This window comes from Theropithecus gelada, chromosome 1 (assembly GCF_003255815.1).
Source record: "Theropithecus gelada isolate Dixy chromosome 1, Tgel_1.0, whole genome shotgun sequence".
In the NCBI taxonomy this organism is placed as follows: Eukaryota; Metazoa; Chordata; class Mammalia; order Primates; family Cercopithecidae; genus Theropithecus; species Theropithecus gelada.
The window spans coordinates 169,116,252-169,135,506 of NC_037668.1; the positions used below are offsets into that span (position 1 = coordinate 169,116,252).

Sequence of the window (19,255 nt, forward strand, 5' to 3'; positions counted from 1 at the left end):
CATTCTCCGTCCAGCTTTGATCCGTTGCTGGCGATGAGCTGCGCTCCTTTGCCGGGGGAGATGCGCTCTTATTTTTTGAATTTCCAGCTTTTCTGCCCTGCTTTTTCCCCATCTTTGTGGTTTTATCTACCTCTGGTCTTTGATGATGGTGATGTACTGATGGGGTTTTGGTGTAGGTGTCCTTCCTGTTTGATAGTTTTCCTTCTAACAGTCAGGACCCTCAGCTGTAGGTCTGTTGGAGATTGCTTGAGGTCCACTCCAGACCCTGTTTGCCTGGGTATCAGCAGCAGAGGCTGCAGAAGATAGAATATTTCTGAACAGCGAGTGTACCTGTCTGATTCTTGCTTTGGAAGCTTCCTCTCAGGGGTGTACTCCACCCTGTGAGGTGTGGGGTGTCAGACTGCCCCTAGTGGGGGATGTCTCCCAGTTAGGCTACTCAGGGGTCAGTGACCCACTTGAGCAGGCAGTCTGTCCCTTCTCAGATCTCAACCTCCGTGTTGGGAGATCCACTGCTCTCTTCAAAGCTGTCAGACAGAGTCGTTTGCGTCTGCAGAGGTTTCTGCTGCTTTTTTGTTGTTGTTGTTGTTGTGTAGCTGTGCCCTGTCCCCAGAGGTGAAGTCTACAGAGACAGGCAGGTTTCCTTGAGCTGCTGTGAGCTCCACCCAGTTCGAGCTTCCCAGCAGCTTTGTTTACCTACTTAAGCCTCAGCAATGGCGGGCGCCCCTCCCCCAGCCTCGCTGCTGCCTTGCCGGTAGATCACAGACTGCTGTGCTAGCAATGAGGGAGGCTCCGTGGGCGTGGGACCCTCCCAGCCAGGTGTGGGATATGATCTCCTGGTGTGCCTGTTTGCTTAAAGCACAATATTGCGGTGGGAGTTACCCGATTTTCCAGGTGTTGTGTGTCTCAGTTCCCCTGGCTAGGAAAAGGGATTCCCTTCCCCCTTGCGCTTCCCAGGTGAGGCGATGCCTCGCCCTGCTTCAGCTCTCGCTGGTCGGGCTGCAGCAGCTGACCAGCACCGATCGTCCGGCACTCCTCAGTGAGATGAACCCAGTACCTCAGTTGAAAATGCAGAAATCACGGGTCTTCTGTGTCGCTCGCGCTGGGAGTTGGAGACTGGAGCTGTTCCTATTCGGCCATCTTGCTCCGTCCCCCCATATTGTTATGTGTGAACTTGATCCTGTCATTGTGGTATTAGCTGGTTATTTTGCTCGTTAGTTGATGCAGTTTTTTCCTAGCATCGATGGTCTTTACATTTTAGCATGTTTTTTCAATGACCGGTACCGGTTGTTCCTTTCCATGTTTGGTGCTTCCTTCAGGAGCTCTTGTAGGGCAGGCCTGGTGGTGAAAACATCTCTAAACGTTTGCTTCTCTGTAAAGGATTTTATTTCTCCTTCACTTATGAAACTTAGTTGGGCTGGATATGGAATTCTGAGTTGAAAATTCTTTCCTTTAAGAATGTTGAATGTTGGCCCCCACTCGCTTCTGGTTTGTAGAGTTTCTGCTGATAGATCTGCTGTTAGGCTGATGGGCTTCCCTTTGTGGGTAACCCGACCTTTCTCTCTCGCTGCCATTAACATGTTTTCCTTCATTTCAACTTTGGTGAATCTGACAATTATGTGTGTTGGAGTTGCTCTTCTCAACGATTATCTTAGTGGCATTCTCTGTATTTCCTGAATTTGAATGTTGGCCTGCCCTGCTAGGTTGGGGAAGTTCTCCTGCATAATACCATACACAGTGTTTTCCAACTTGGTTCCATTCTCCCCGTCACTTTCAGGTACACCAGACAGATGTAGATTCGGTCTTTTCACATAGTCCCTTATTTTTTGGAGGTTTTGTTCATTTCTTTTTACTCTTTTTTCTCTAAACTTCTCTTTATTTTTGTTTTTAATGAGATGGAGTCTCATTCTTTCTCACAGCCTGGAGGACAGTGGCACGATCTTGGTTCACTGAAAGCTCTGCCTCCTGTGTTCATACCATTTTCCTGCCTCAGACTACTGACTAGCTGAGACTACAGTTGTCCATCACCATACCCAGTTATTATTATTATTTTGTATTTTTAGTAGAGACAGAGTTTCACCATGTTAGCCAGGATGGTCTTGATCTCCTGACCTCCTGATCTGCCCACCTCGGCCTCCCAAACTGCTGGGATTACAGATGTGAGCCACTGCACCCAGCCTTAAAGAGAAAAATTTCTATACTTTACTTTCTAACATAAATATTTGGTAGGCAAGCATTCAACAGAATGATTGTTCGATAATCTGTGATTATTTTGTTACAAAGAGTGAAATTTCAGACTCATCACATTGATTTTTCCTGGGTCCATGTGGATATTAAAGTACTTACGTAAGCATTTTGGTGGATCTGACCATTGTCCGTTTCTACATGTTATTCGCTTGTTACCCTCAAGTTGATACAACTTCTGGCATTTGTACTCAACTGATGAATCTGGAGCATATACTGACAATGGGAATGAAGTAGTGTCTCCATTGTCAATAGGTGGAGGGGGCCCACATTTTCCTGTAGAATCTAAAAAACATCATTTCATCATTTGATTTATTATGAGAGAAAATCAAACTATGAGTTCAAGTAAGGCAAATACAAACACAGCACTTTATATAATATCAACAGTTTTATGATTTCTGGTGAAAGAAATGAATCCTGGAAGAAATTTTAACCCTTGAAATTGGAAGTAATGTATTTAAGTTCTTTTCTCCTTACTGAAAGAACACATAAAACATTACCAAATATTGCTCCTTACAGTAGAAAAGGATTAAGAAATGTCTTTCTGAATGAATATATGTTAAACATAGAAAACTATGACAGATGAAGTTTCTTATTTTATATTCAACATTCTTTGGAGTAACACTAAAGGACAGAGGTCTTTAAATTGATAATGGTTTTTAAAAATCCCATATGAATTATAAAATGGAAAAGTATGTTAAACATTCTTTAAAAACAATGAATATACTTAATAATACATTGGGAGCTGACAGCCAAATAAATCTGTGAACTTGAAGAAAGAGCAATATAGATTTCCTGCTCCGAAAATAGACTGAAAACAAAAAACTGAGCTGAGACAGTCAGAAAAATACAAAAACAAATAATGCAGATGCAGAAATAGAAGAGAAAGAATATTGGGCTGGAAAAATGCATAAATAAAGTGATGCCTGAAAACTTCCCATTTTTACCATAAGGCATAAACTTATATTTAAGAAGTTGAGTGAACTCCAAAGATTATAAACACACTGGAATTTATAGCAGTATACATTTTTTAAAAAACTACTTAAAAAAAGAAAAAAATATTGAAAGCAACTATACAAATCCATGCCTTTCCTTGAGGGGATCAACAATTCCAGTGATGGTGAGCTTTTCATCTATAACCATGTGGTACAGTTTTCAAGTGTTTAAAGAACTGTCAACTTCAAATTTTATATCCAGTGACACTATCCTTTACAAGTAAAGGGGTAAATACAGACATTCTTAGAGACAAGGAAACCAGGAGAATTTGTCTCCAGTAGACCTATGCCTAAAGATTAATAAAGGAATTCTTTAAATTAAAATAAAATGATAAAAATAAGAGCCTGAGACTTTAGGATACTGAAAAAAATAGAATATTACAATGGATAAAAAGAGGAGTCAATATAACAGGATATCTTTTTCCTCATAAATTTTTTCCATTATGTTTGATGTTTGAAGCAAATGAGTTTAATATGGTGCTCAACGTATGTACAGAAAATACTAATGGCATTTATACTTAAAATGTGGAGAGTATAAATGGATCTACATGAAAATATGGTTTCCATATTCCAGTTGAAGATTTTAATGTCAGTACCAGTAGAGAGTAATATATTATTACATGTATATAGTATTAGCTAGAGCAACAATTTTTTAAAAGGAAGAGAAAAGCTATACAGGAGATACAATCAAAAACAATACACAATACATATGAATCAAAATTAATCTCCTTAATAATTTTCCCCGGACAGAAGAATAGGGAAATAGAACTGAAACTGAGAGGAAACACACAGAAACAAATAAATGACAAGGGCTTAAGTCTTATGTATCAATAATTATTCTAAGTGTAAATGGTCCAAGTTCATCAGTTAACAGATGATGAATGGAAGACTCACTTCAATATAAAATATAGGTAGAGTCTAAGTAAAATAGTGAAAAAAAACCCAACATTAATTTTAAAAAATAAAAGTGGGTAAGATACAATTTCCTTTGTTGGTTTCCCTTACTTCATGTCTACATATTAGAATGACCCAGGAATATGTGATTAGACTTTTTTTTTATAAATACAGTCACACACCTTGAAATAAAATCTATATACTGAAGATGCCCATATTTATATCACAATCTATGATCTCTCTTCAACTGCCTATTCCATATCTTAGAATGCACACCACTTATGACTGTCAAATGCACATAATGTATCTTTTATTACATGTATTCCTGAGAAGAGCTAAGTGTTGTAATGCTTAAGATACTTTTTTTTTCAGGTTCCAAGTCTTTTAATTTGGCCGAATCTTTCTCGAAAATAATATACGCTATTACTTGTGCTCTGTTCACAAGAAGAATTGAATTTTAAGCACCATCAATCATTTTATTTGCATTTGAAAAATCTATTAATAAAAATTACCTCTTTTTATTTAAATCAACATATTTTAACCTTGCTATACTCCCCCAAAATATTAAAGGAAATATAATACTCTACCTTTGCATTGAGGTGGTTCTGTCCAGTTTCCGTTTACGCACATCACTTCTTCATCCCCAAACATTTCATAAGGGCTCCTACATTCATAACGTACTCTCTCACCAGATGCATATTGACTCATCTGTCTCGACACTATATGAGCATTTTTTACTGTGGGCGGATCCACACAGGAAGTGTCTGAATAGGAAAAAAGAAGTGGTTCCACCTCGTGTTCGTTTTGAGTAGCCAATCAACTAATACAATTACAAATATATTTCAAGATAAATTTAAAATAAGTAGATAATGTCTTATCAAATATTTTGTTGATTTTGATAAATTTAAATGTAACATTGAGGAAAAGACATAAAACTATTTTTTGTAAGGTACAAGCTTTGATGTTTTAAATTTCTTCTTCATCCTATGCTGGAACATAGTTAGACCTTTTTTTTTTCCTTCTGGAAACCTGTGTAAATTAAAGTTTTCCTGGATATCTCTCTTTAAGTTTGAGTACAACAAATATTATCATTTCTATTTATTTAACATTAATTCATAAAATGCAAAAAAGTCAGCATATACAGATTATGTGGTATTGGATTGTGCTTTGCAATCATCCTGTTATACATTTTAGCCTCTTAAAAATAAACACAAATAGACATTTTCTTAGCGAATAAGCAAAGAATTAAAAACACATTTTGAAAATGACCCAAGTTAAAAGAGAGGAAGGATGGTTAATCAAAGGATCTAAATTGGAGATGTGGAAAAGTAAAAGAAAATACTTCTACAATAATAAAAATAACTTCAGATATTTTAATTGCCAATGAATAAGGATACTATGCTGAACAATGCAAAATTCATCAGAGAGTTTCACGTTCATGTGTAGTAATAACAGGCTATAGCAATGCTTCTCACACAGAAGTGTGCATAGAATTTCCTCGAGGGGTTGGTAAAACAGTTTCAGGGTTCTATTTCGAGACTTTTGATTCTGCATGTCTAGAATGAGCTCATGGAATTTTACTTTCATTTCAAACAATCTCCAAGAAGATGATGATGCCACCGGTTTAGCAACTACACTTTGAGAATTATTGAGCTAAGATTAATCATCAAATACTCAGTTCCATCTTTTTATTTTTAGGCATATGCCCACTTTGTCCTGCCCTAAAAAACTTAATTTATGTCCATTTTAATGATGTTAGAGGCAATTCTATATTTTATTGCCTAAGACAGTCTATGTAAATAAATTGTACTTATATATTTATTTTTATATGTATTTATTTTTTGTAGATGGAATCTCGCTCTGTCACCCTGGGTGGAATGTAGTGGCGCAATCTTGGGCCACTTCAGTCTTCACCTCCCTGGTTCAAGTGATTCTCCTGCCTCAGCCTCCTGAGTAGCTGGGACTTCAGATGTATGTCACCATACCCCGCAATTTTTTTGTATTTCTAGTAGAGACGGGTTTTCACCATGCTGGCCAGGCTGGTCTTGAACTCCTGACCTGAAGTGATCCACTCACCTTGGCCTCCCAAAGTGTTGGGATTACCGGTGTGGGTCACTGGGCCGGGCCCATGCATTACATAAATAAATTTTAAAAATTCATCAAAGTACCTCTGCATGTTGGCCTTCCTGTCCATCTGCTATTAATGCATGTTACAGTACTGGGTCCATCCATTTTGTAATTTGTTGCACAAGTATAAGTCACTTGCTCACCAGACTTATATGAATCCTTCTTCTCTCCCATGGGTTTGGCATTTTCAAAGCTAGGTAAACTGAGGCAATCTGTTTCTGAAATAGGAAAAATATGTATTTATTCAGTAAATCTTTAAAAACAGGTTATATACAATGAATGTAATGTATTCTAATAATAGCGATATATAGAATCAATGAATACTGTACAACATTTTTCTTATAACTTGAGAAAATACACTAGCCATTTTCTCTTAATTACATTAAATTCTTCTAAATCTATTAAAAATACAAGATAGGAAGGATATTAGAAGCCTCAAGAGATATTGGTAGCCGTAGCACTTGAGATTACACATTTTTTGTTTCACATTATTTTTTGTCCATACTTGCCACCTGATATGGTTAGGCTTTGTGTCCCCACCCAAATCTCATCTTGAATTATAATCCCCAGGTGTTGAGAGAGAGACCTGGTGGGAGGTGATTGGATCATGGAGGCAGTTTCCCACATGCTGTTCTCATAATAGTGAGTGAGTTCTTACAAGATCTGATGGTTTAATAAGTGTTTGGAAGTTCCTCCTTTGCTCACTCCTCTCTCTCCTGCCACCTTGTGAAGAAGGTGCTTGCTTCCCCTTCAATGGTAATTGTAAGTTTCATGACACCTCCTCAGCCATGCAAAACTGTGACCAATTAAAATTTTTTCTCTTATAAATTACCCAGTCTCAGGAAGTTCTTTACAGCAGTGTGAGAACGGAATAATACACCAATTATGCATGTATTGTATGTATTATTTCCAAATGTTTTGCTCCTGTCAAATGTGAAATATTTATAACAATTTTGTAAATATTTTAGAAAATATACTTATAGGGAGGTTGTTGATAAACTGACAGAAGATTGAAGAATGATGAGATTGATGAGTAGAGGCAGTTGTGCCCTAAGAACAGAGATGAGAAGTCTGAGACTATGCATCAGAGGATGCTTAAAGTTCACACAAGATGATGTGAAAATGAACCAATTTGGCTTATAAAGTCAAATGTTTTAATTACTAGACTTATAATTTCCCACAACAATCTAGAATATTCAAGAAAACCTTATGAAATTCTAGAGTCACTGTTTTCTTTCTTATTGGTAAGACGTACACTTTGAATGAAGAATATTTATCGTATATATAATAAACTCAATACACCATACTTATGCATGATGGAGGGCGAGACCATTTTTCTCCTAAGCATTTTGCAATTGGAGGTCCATCAATTCCAAAACCTTCAGAACATTTGTACGTAACTTCTTCTCCATACTGATAACTGTCTGAGGTGTGAGCTACAACACCATGAGAAATCTCTGGTGGAGATTTACAAGGAAGGCCTAAAAAATAAAAAAACAATGAATTCAGGTTTCACTAACTCAGAAATTTAATTTTATGTGCCTGTTTTTATATTAAGTAGTTTCATTTGAAAATATACAATACAGGAGCTACTAAGACATCACAGAGAAGTACACAAATGTTTCCTGAAACCAGCCTTCTGGTGTCTGTCTATCTATCCGACTGTCACCAACTGAGGAAGGACTTGAAACTAAAAGTAGCAATATATTTCAGAAAGATATCTTCAATGCCTTGGTAAGCAATGCCTCTGTAAACTTACTAGTGATAATAAGATACATATTGAGGTTTAACGGTTCCAGGTAAAACATAATGTATTGTAGAAAATCAGAAGGGGCATTGTGGGAAGAATGTAAAAGAAGTTTTAAAACATAGTGGCAAAGCAAACATGACAACTTGCAGAACAGGTTTAGGTGTGTCCCCACTCAAATCTCATCTTGAATTGCAATTGTCATAATCCTCATGTGTTGTGGATGGGACCCGATGGGAGAAAATGGAATCATCAGGGCGATTATTCCTCTGCTGCTGTTCTCACGATACTGCGTGAGTTCTCCTGAGATCTGATGGTTTCATAAGGAGCTTTTCTGTCTTTTCTTTGCACTTCTGCTTCCTGTCATCATGTGAAGAAGGACATGTTTGCTTACCCTTCAACCATGGTTGAGAGTTTCCTGAGGCCTCCCAGCCTTGTGGAATTGGGAGTCAATTACACCTTTTTCCTTTATAAATTATGCAGTCTTTGGTAGTTCTTTAGAGCAGTATGGTAACAGACTAATACAGTAAATTGGTACTGCAGAGAGTAGGGTGTTGCTGTAAAGATAACCAAAATGTGGAAGCAACTTTGGAACTGGATAACAGGCAGGAGTTAGAACAATTTGGAAGGGTCAGAAGGAGACAGGAGAATGTGAAAATGCTTGGGACTTCCTAGGGAATTGGAGGGCTCAGAAGACAAGAAGATGTGGGAATGTTTGGCACTTCCTAGAGGCTTGCTGAATGGCTTTGACCAAAATGCTTATAGTGACATGGACAATGAAGTCCAGGATGAGATTGTCTCAGATGAAGATGAGGAACTTGTTGTAAACTGGAGTACAGATCACTTCTGTTACGCTAAGAGACTAGTGGCATATTGCCCTGCCCTAGAGATCTGTGGAACTTTGAACTTGAGAGAGATGATTTAGGGTATACAGCAGAATAAATTTCTAAGTGGCAAAGAGCTCAGGAGGAAGCACAGCATAAAAGTTTGAAAAATTTGCAGCCTGTAAATGCAACCGAAAATAAAACTTCATTTTCTGGAGAGAAATTCAAGCCTGCTGCAGAAATTTGCAAAAATAATAAGCCAAATGTTAATCGCCAAGACAATGGGGAAAATATTTCCAGGGCATGTCTGAGGCCTTCATGCCACCCCTACCCATCACAGACCCAGAAGCCCAGGAGGGAAAAATGGTTTGATGGACCTGGATCAGGTCCCAGCTGCTCTATGCAGCCTGAGGACATGGTGTCCTGTATCCCAGCTGCTTCAGCTCCAGCTGTGGCTAAAAGGGGCTAACATGCAGCTTGGTCCATTGCCTCAGTGGGTGAAAACCCCAAGCCTTGGTGGATTACATGTAGTCTTGGCCTTGTGGGTGCACACAAGTCAAGAATTGAGGTTTGGGAACCTACAACTAGGTTGCAGAGGATATATGAAAATACCTGGATGTCCAGGCAGAAGTTTGCCGCAGGGTTGAGCCCACATGGAGAACCTCTGGTAGGCCATTGAGAAAAGGAAACATGGGGTCAGAGCCCTCACACAGAGTCCCCACTGGGGCACTGTCTTGTGGAATTGTGAAAACAGGGGCACAATTTTTGAAACCCCAGAATGGTAGATCTATCGATAGCTTGCACTGTGCTCCTGGAAAAGCCACAGACACTCAATGCAAGCCCATGGAAGCAGCTGGGAGGGGGACAAAGCCACATCTGCCCAAGGCTGTGGGAGCCCACCTCTTGCATCGGCATGACCTGAATGTGAGACATGGAGTCAAAGGAGATAATCTTGGAACTTTAAGGTTTAATGACTGCCCTATTAAATTTCAGACTTCCATCAGGCATGTAGCCACTTTATTTCAGCCATTTCCTCCCTTTTGGAATGGAAGCATTTACCCAATGTCTGTATCCCCATTGTACCTAGGAGATAACTAGCTTGCTTTGGTTTTACAGGCTCATGGGCAGAAAGAACTTGCCTTGTCTCAGATGAGACTTTGGGCATGAACTTTTGAGTTAATGCTGGAATAAGTTAAGATTTGGCGGACTGTTGGGAAGGCATGATTGTGTTTTGAATTGTGAGGACAAGAGACTTGGTATGCGACACAGTGGAATGATAGGATTTGACTGTATCCCCAACCAAATATCAATTTGAATTGTAGTTCCCATGATCTCCACGTTTTGTGTGAGGGACCTAGTAGAAAATACGTGAATAATGGGAGCAGTTATCCCCATGCTTCTGTTCTTGGGATAGTGAGTGTGTTCTCATGAGATCTAATGGTTTTATAAGAGGCTTTTCCCTCTTTGGTCAGAACTTCTCCTTCCTGCCATCATGCGTTTGCTTCTCCTACCACCATGATTGTAAGTTTCCTAAGACCTCCTCAGCCATGCAGAACAGTGAGCCAATTAAACTTATATATATATAAATTACCCATTATTGGGCAGTCCTTTATGGCAGCATGAGAATAATACAGACAAGTTTAATTTCACTAGATATTATTTTTTAATGACAGAATAAAGAGTGACTCTATCATGAACAAATAAAATTAACATAAATAGAGTAGATTCAATCATGCAAAAAGTATTTTCATGGCATAATGCATAAATAATTTCATATAGTCAGTAATCTCAATTATTCTTTCCCCTCATTTGATAACAAGAGATTATTTTTAATGAATTCTACTGTAAGCAGAAATTGAGTATTCATATTGTCCTAACCTTCACACTGAGGTGGAGAACTCCATTTTCCCATGTAGCATGTTATTTCATTTTCTTCAGATAGCCAGAAACCATATTCACAAGTATAACTCAATTTAGTCCCATGTGCATAACTTTCTTGTGAAGACCTGGATGAATTAATTGTTCCATGTTCTATCTGAGGTGGTTGTGAACATGGAATTTTTTCTAAATGAAGAATGAAAATCAAAGGGTCAAAAACAAATAAAATACTTAAATTGAAATATAAAATCAAACACTATTTTGGATTCTAAAGTGAGTATAATTTGAACAAATAAAATTATTTAAAAACAAAAACTTATTAGACACTTGCAAAGATATATTCCTCTACCATATATATGTTACCATCCTCTTGTTCAATAATCCTCTTCATTCATGTCTTGTTCATCATGACAATTGAAATATGCATGAATGGAAATGTTATCTGATATTTACAAAATATTCCAAACCTTTGGCTGTATTTTGTTCAAAAAACTGAAAGAGTGGTGATTGATTAATGTGCCTAGGTCCTAATTTATTTTGTCAGGATAAAGTAACAGATATAGAGAAAGAACTTCTCTCTTGTTTACATGAAGCACAAGAGAATATTAACCTCATTTGAAAGAATTATGTAAAACAAATTACACACTACTGACCAACACAGTGTGGTATTGACTGCCATCTTCCATCTTGGCATGTAATTTCTTCTCCTTCTTTAATTAGATAATTTTCTTGGCAAAGAAGAGATACTTTTTCTCCATCCTGATAATTCAATGTGGTTGGCATATTGCGAGAATTGGGAATCTGAGGTGGAGGTGGGCATAATTGTATTTGCGCCACTAAAAAATATTAAAAATATAATTAATTTTATAATAAAAATTAAACATAAAAATATTAAAATTAGGCTTTTAGTTTAAAAATAACAATTTATATGATTAAAATAGAATCAATAGAAAAATTCAATAACTGTTTCATAAATCATCACATATTAATTATGATTTTCTTGTATGCAGATATTATACTTTTCAACTGTGTAACAGTTACATTAAACAATAGAACTTTTGGCTTGTATTCTCATAGACTTTCTTGTAGTTTTTTTGTATATTTTTTGTTTAACAAATTTTGCATAATTTATGTAATATTGATTTCAATTATTTTGAGCCTTTAGAAAGTTTTAATAGAATTACACCCTCTTAATTACATGCATTAAATAAAAATTGATATATATGATCAAATACATTAGGATTGCATTAAAACCCTCACAAATTTTCTGCCAATGGAATCTTATTAGCCAGAAGTAGAATTATATTTAGTTAATAATCAATTTGGTACTGACACTTGGCCAATATAAGCATTAAATATAATCATTAGTATTTATAGTGTGCTATTTAAACCTTGAAACTCCAATAGAATTTTTATTTTCTAGCTTATCTGTACTGTTTAGGGATATTTAAATGGATGTTATGCACCCACTTTAATGCATTGCACAGCCTGGCTTTAGCTATATAATCACATATAAAGATACCTTTGTAAGCTCACAGTTAAGCTCTTGTTAAACTGCGATACATCAGAAATATCTTATTTTTTCATAATATGAAAATGAAGCATGTCCTGCTTGACTGACGGGGGAGTTTAGAAGCATCTGGCAGCATTCAGCACTTTATTATCCCTTGATCTTACTTTCTCCTATTATAGTGTATGCTCTACTTCACCTAAAGCTTTCTGTCAGCATACTCCAGGAAATCATGGCAATGATTTCAAGAGTCTGACATTTTGTTATCAATTCATGGAGATGTTTGGGTGAATAAAACTTCATTAAAGGTTATTGGTAATGTCAAGTTTTCTTTTTTCACCTATGATAATTAAAGTATTTCATATTTATCAAAAGTATTTTGCCTATTTGTTTTTCAATATTTTAATATGTTTTCAATATTCTCATCAATTTATTTTTCTTAAGATTAATGATCAACTATTTATGCTTGAATGATTCTTTCCTTCTATTTTTGTTAAGTGTATGTTCCTGTCTATCTTCTAGATCTCTGTTTCAGCTGTATCCCATTGATTTTAATGTGTACCGCAACCATTATTATTTAATTTAAAGTATTTTCTGATAGTAAGCAATTGAGAAAGAGATTATTTAACAAATTTGTGAGATGGGCAAATAAATTTAAAGAACATTGTGACCCAGTATAACCTAATTCTACATTTAGTGTGTATGCATATTTTTATTTGTAAATAGAACCATCAGCAAGGTAGACCATGTGCTGTGCAATGAAAAAACTGAGTGTTTCAAAATATTGAAAATTTCCCAGTATTCTTTCACACAGCATTAAACTAGAAACCAGAAAATAATCACTTATCTAGATACAACAAATGTTTTGAAATTAAACAATAAGCTTCTGTATAATTGATCATCAACAGACAAACCACAAGACAAATGAGAAAATATTTCAAATCAAATAAAAATGAACTCTCTCTCTCTGTCTCCCAACACACAGAACATACAAACACGCACACACACACACACACACACACACACACACACAGAGACATGTGTAACATTTTGGAACACAGCTAAAGCAGTGCTTAAAAGGTTGGAGCTTTAAAGTTTTATATTTTCAAAGTATGATATTTTATGACCATGTTTTCATTTTTTCACCCTAAGATAGAGAGAAGTGAAATTAAAATTGAAATCATTGGAAGGAAGAAAACAATAAAATCAGTGAAGAAGAGAAAACGGACAAAGAAACACAGAAAAGGGAGAAAATTAACAAAGCTAAAATCAGTAAAATATAAGAAAGCTAAAAAATAGAGAGCAATGGAGAAAATTTAAAGGTATTAAAATTGGTTTTTGAAAATATTAATAAAATTGAGGACAAAGTAAAAACAATGACCAACATTTTTTAAATGATCAATATTGAGTATGAAAGAGGGCAGTGACATCAGCAAGATGGCAACATAGGAGTCACCACTCTCCCCCGCACAGGCACACTGATTCAATGACGACACTGGAACCAATTCCCTTTATGAGAAATCAAGAAACCAGGTCAGAGCCTCCTGTAAACCCCTAAAGTAAACAGAGACCAATATATTTTGGTTGCTTCTCCCTCGGAGAGGAAAGATAAGAGTTAACTAAGTATTTATCATCCTAGCTTTTTGGGGAGCATTCTAAAGTACTGGTTTCTCTCTCGCTTCGGTAGGAGCACTTAATGATACCTGCAACACTCTAGTTTCCTGGGAGTAAAATAAAGAGCTAGGCATGGAGTGATGTCAGCAACATGGCAGAAGTGGAAGCTCCTGACTCTTCTTCCATCCAAGAATGTCCTAAACAGATATCTATTCATGAATGAACTCCTTCTGAAAGAAAATCAAAGACCAATAAAGGGACTCCTACTTACCAGGCAAGGAAGAAAACATTCACATCGAACAAGGAAGAAAAGTTACAACACAATGGAGCATGGACCCCAGCCTTGTTCACTGCACCACACAATTAGAAAAGGAATCTCAAAAAACCCAATTTCTCCTTGTGGAGAGGAGTTTTTGGATCTCACATAAAGCATCCAAAGTTTAACTTTCCTTTTCTTTGGCCTTTAATTCACTAATTTTGGAAGCAGAGGAGATTAGACACATGAGAATCCCTCTAGATCACAGGAAAAACAGTGGTATGATACAAGTGCTGAAGAGCTTCCAGAAATTTCATTCCTTAATAGCAGTTCAGAGAAGGGGCTGAAGTCTGAATTCTAAAAAAGTTGCAGTCTGGATTATAACGAACTTGCATCAGGCACTTCTCTAGCTAGTTCCCATGGCTCACCCCCAGTGACAAATCCAGGTACATTAATCACTCTTAGAACAAGTTTGTCCACACAAAACTTGAGTGCTCTAACTTTTACAACTTTCATTCAGGGACTGTATTCTAAAGCTCTTAGTTCTGGGAGTAGAAGACACAAAATATATTCAGAGTCTATCTAGAACACAGAAAAAAGAAATGGCAGTTTTTTATGGGTTTGTAAGCACTTCCAGGAGCTTCATTGCCCAAGAGCAGTGCAGAGAAAAAGTTTTTAAAATGCAGCTCCCTGTTTATCCTCAAAAAGGTTTATGTCATCCATCAAGTGCTGCAACCTTTACAGTTACCTCTAAAAGCACTCCTCTTAAAACTCTTAATTCTCACAGCAGATGATATTAGAAAAATACCAGTCTCCATAGATCATAAAGCAAATAGGTAGTCTTAAAATGCTATGTAAAAACTCCAGGCACCATGCCAAATTGGAGCAGTGCAGAAAAGGGAAGAGAAAGTTCAATTTCCATTTCTCTGTAGAAACAGCTTAGGGCACATACTTCCACTGGCTACTTAAGGAACCGGCTTCTAGCGAGCTTGCACAGGGCATCTAATGATGCAAACAAACAACAATCTTCCTGCAGCCAAACCCAAAGTTTGGCACTTCATGAGTCTCACCCCAATGATAAAATCAGATTTATCCGTTCTTCCCAGACCAAGTTTAGCCATGCAGTCAAATGTCATTACTTCTATAGCTCTGACTCAAGAGATCGTCTCCTTAACAAACTCACACTGGGAGATGATAGATATTTGCATTCCTGAAAGGCCCTACATCTCAGAATACAAAAAGCTGATAATACAATGGACTCATTTCAAGCAGCTACCTCTTCAAGATCAGAGTATGCAGCCTGAATATTAGTACAGGCATTTGCCACAGATTCTTTACTTGGTGCAATACAGAGAGAGTGGGAGATTAACATGCACATTCACTTTCACTATGAAAGTAGAAAGAAGTAAATATACAGCCAAGTCCTCAGTATTTTCAGCTACATCTAGACAACCTGGCTCCTAACTTATTGGTACCAAGTCCTGAAAAGATGTGGTGCATTCTAACCTCCAGGGTGGCACCAAAACTAAGAGACAGCAGTCTGAACAAAGATTTGAGAGGCACATGAAAATCTCTGGCTGGAAAAATTAGTGAGATCTTTCTCCTATATGAAGCCAGTCTGATGAGACTGAGAAAGGCCATTGTCTCATCTATTGCATAGAAACACACTAAGTTAAAGGAAATAAAGAAATAAGAGAATATACTCCAAACAAAAGAACAAGATGAGTCTCCAGAAATTAACCTGAGGAAAGTGGATATAGGTATTTTACTCAAGAAGGAATTCAAAATAATGGTCATAAAGATATTCACTGAGACCAAGAGAGCAATGCAAAAACAAATTAACTACTTCAACAAAGAGGTAGAAAGTATTTTTTAAAGTACCAAACAAAAATCACAAATTTGAGAATACTATAACTGAATGGAAAAGTTTTAAGGAGGTATTCATCAGCAGATCAGACGAAGTAGAAGAAGTAATTAGTGAACTTGAAGGCAAATTACTGAGAATCACCGAATCTGAGAACCAAAATAAATAAATAAATAAATAAATAAATAAATTGAAGACAGCTTAAGATCCAGATGAAATATCACCATGTGGAATAATGTATGCATTATCAGCATGTTAAAAATAGAAAGAGACACAAAAATATAGAAAATATATTCAAAAAAACAATGATAGAAAACTTTCAACAACTGGGAAAGAAATAGAAACTGACATCCAGAAATCTCAAAGGATACAAGTAAGTTTAATAAAAGATAGTCATTTAAAGACATAACACAATAAAATTATCAAAATATATAGATGAAGTGCTGAAAAAAGCCAATGAAAAGTGAATGGTTACATAAAATGGAATTTCCACAAGGGATTACTCAACAGAAACCTTGCAGGTCATAAGGATGTGGAATGATATACTCAAAATTCTGAAAGAAAATAACTGCCAACCAATAATTCTAGATTCCACTATTCTGTCTTAAAAACAAAGGAGTGATAAAGGCTTTCTGAGACTGAAAAAAGCTGGGAGCACCCAAGATGGCCGAATAGGAACAGCTCCAGCCTCCAGTTCCAGCATGAGCAACACAGAAGATAGGTGATTTTTGCATTTTCAACTGAGGTACTGGGTTCATCTCACTGGGGTGTGTCAGACAGTCGGTGCAGGTCAGTGGGTGCAGTCGAACCAGTGAGAGCTGACACAGGGTGAGGCATTGCCTCACCTGGGAAGCCCAAGGGGGAAGGGAATTCCTTTTCCTAGCCAAGGGAAGCTGAGACACACAACACCTGGAAAATCGGGTAACTACCACCCTAATACTGTGCTTTACCAAGGGTCTTAGCAAATGGCACACCAGGAGATTATACCTCATGCCTGGCTGGAGGGTTCCAGGCCCACAGAGCCTCCCTCATTGCTAGCACAGCAGTCTGAGATCTAACTGCAAGGCAGCAGATAGGCTGGGAGAGGGGTGCCTGACATTGCTGAGGCTTAAGTAGGTAAACAAAGTTGCCAGGAAGCTCAAACTGGGTGGAGCCCACCACAGCTCATGGAGGCCAGCCTGCCTCTGTAGACTCCACCTCTGGGGACAGGGCATAGCTAAACAAAAAGCAGCAGAAACCTCTGTAGATGTTAATATCCCTGTCTGCCAGCTTTGAAGAGAGCAGTGGTTCTCCCAGCACAGAGGTTGAGATCTGAGAATGGACAGACTGCCTGCTCAAGTGGGTCCCTGACCCCTGAGTAGCCTAACTAGGAGACATCCTCCACTAGGCGCACACCAACACCTCACACCTCACACAGCTGGGTACACCTCTGAGATGAAGCTTCAGAGCAAGAATCAGACAGCAACACTTTCTGTTCAGCAATATTCTATCTTCTGCAGCCTCTGCTGCTGATACCCGGGCAAAGAGGGTCTAGAGTGGACCTCAAGCAAACTCCAACAGACCTGCAGCTGAGGGTCCTGACTGTTAAAAAGAAAGCTAACAAACAGAAAGGACACCCACACCAAACCCCATCAGTATGTCACCATCATCAAAGACCAACGGCAGATAAAACCACAAAGATGGGGAAAAAGCAGTGCAGAAAAGCTGGAAATTCAAAAAATCAGAGTGCATCACCCCCTCCTAAGGAATGCAGCTCATCACCAGCAATGGAACAACGCTGGACGGAGAATGACTTTGACGAGTTGAGAGAAGAAGGTTTCAGTCAATCAAACTTCTCAGAGCTAAAGGAGGAATTATGTACCCAGCACAAAGAAATTAAAAACCTTAAAAAAAGAATGAAAGAATGGATGACTAGAATAACCAATGCAGAGAAGTCCATAAACGAAGTGATAGAGATGAAAACCATGACATGAGAACTTGGTGACAAATGCACAAGCTTCAGTAACTGACTCGATCAACTGGAAGAAAGAGTATCAGAGATTGAAGAAGAAAGGAATGAAATGAAGCGAGAAGAGAGGTTTAGAGAAAAAAGAGTAAAAAGAAATGAACAAAACCTCCAAAAAACATGGGATTATGTGAAAAGACCAAATCTATGTCTGATTGGTGCACCTGAAAGTGACAGGGAGAATGGAACCAAGTTGGAAAACACTCTGCAGGATATTATCCAGGAGAAATTTCCCAACCTAGCAAGGCAGGATAACATTCAAATTCGGGAAATACAGAGAATGCCACAAGATACTCCTCAAGAAGAGCAACTCCAAGACACATAATTGTCAGATTCACCAAAGTTGAAATGAAAGAAAAAAGGTTAAGGGCAGACAGAGAGAAAGGTTGGGTTACACACAAAGGGAAGCCCATCAGACTAACAGCAGATCTCTCGGCAGAAATTCTGCAAGCCAGAAGAGAGTGGGGGCCAATATTCAACATTCTTAAAGAAAAGAATTTTCAACCCAGAATTTCATATCCAGCCAAACTAAGTTTCATAAGTGAAGGAGAAATAAAATCCCTTACAGAGAAGCAAATGCTTAGAGATTTTGCCACCACCAGGCCTGTCCTACAGGAGTTCCTGAAGGAAGCACTAAACATGGAAAGGAACAACAGGTACCAGTCATTACAAAAACATGCCAAAATGTAAAGTCCATCGATGCTAGGAAGAAACTACATCAACTAACGAGCAAAATAACCAGCTAATATCAGAATGACAGTATCAAGTTCACACATAACAATATTAACCTTAAATGTAAATGGACTAAATGGTCCGATTAAAAGACACAGACTGCCAAATTGGATACAGAGTCAAGACCCATCAGTTTGCTGTATTCAGGAGACCCATCTCACATGCAGAGACACACATAGGCTCAAAATAAAGGGATGGAGGAAGATCTACCAAGTAAAGGAAAACAAAAAAAAAGACAGGGTTGCAATCCTAGTCTCTGATAAAGCAGGCTTTGAACCAACAAAGATCAAAAGAGACAAAGAAGAAGGCCATTACATAATGGTAAAGGGATCAATTCATCAGGAAGAGCTAACTATCCTAAATATATGTGCACCCAATACAGGAGCATCCAGATTCATAAAGCAAGTCCTTAGAGACTTACAAAGAGACTTAAACTCCCACACAATAATAATGGGAAACTTTAACACCCTACTGTCAACATTACACAGATCAAGGAGACAGAAAGTTAACAAGGATATCCAGGAATTGAACTCAACTCTGCACCAAGTAGACCTAATAGACATCTACA

General features: G+C 37.6%; 1 protein-coding gene across 2 annotated transcripts in view; it reads right to left on the reverse strand.

Annotated features, from left to right (window-relative positions):
• CFH (complement factor H) overlaps positions 1 to 19,255 on the reverse strand; it is a 363,204-nt gene that overhangs the window by 247,118 nt on the left and 96,831 nt on the right. The window contains exons 16-21 of one of the 2 annotated variants that reach the window (XM_025363724.1): positions 11,360 to 11,542; positions 10,707 to 10,892; positions 7,565 to 7,738; positions 6,299 to 6,475; positions 4,718 to 4,894; positions 2,344 to 2,526 (exon numbers count right to left, since the gene is read on the reverse strand). In XM_025363724.1, the coding sequence (XP_025219509.1) occupies positions 2,344 to 2,526; positions 4,718 to 4,894; positions 6,299 to 6,475; positions 7,565 to 7,738; positions 10,707 to 10,892; positions 11,360 to 11,542 (1,080 nt within the window). The remainder of the gene's footprint in view (positions 1 to 2,343; positions 2,527 to 4,717; positions 4,895 to 6,298; positions 6,476 to 7,564; positions 7,739 to 10,706; positions 10,893 to 11,359; positions 11,543 to 19,255) is intronic. The other variant, XM_025363804.1, reaches the window with a different exon arrangement.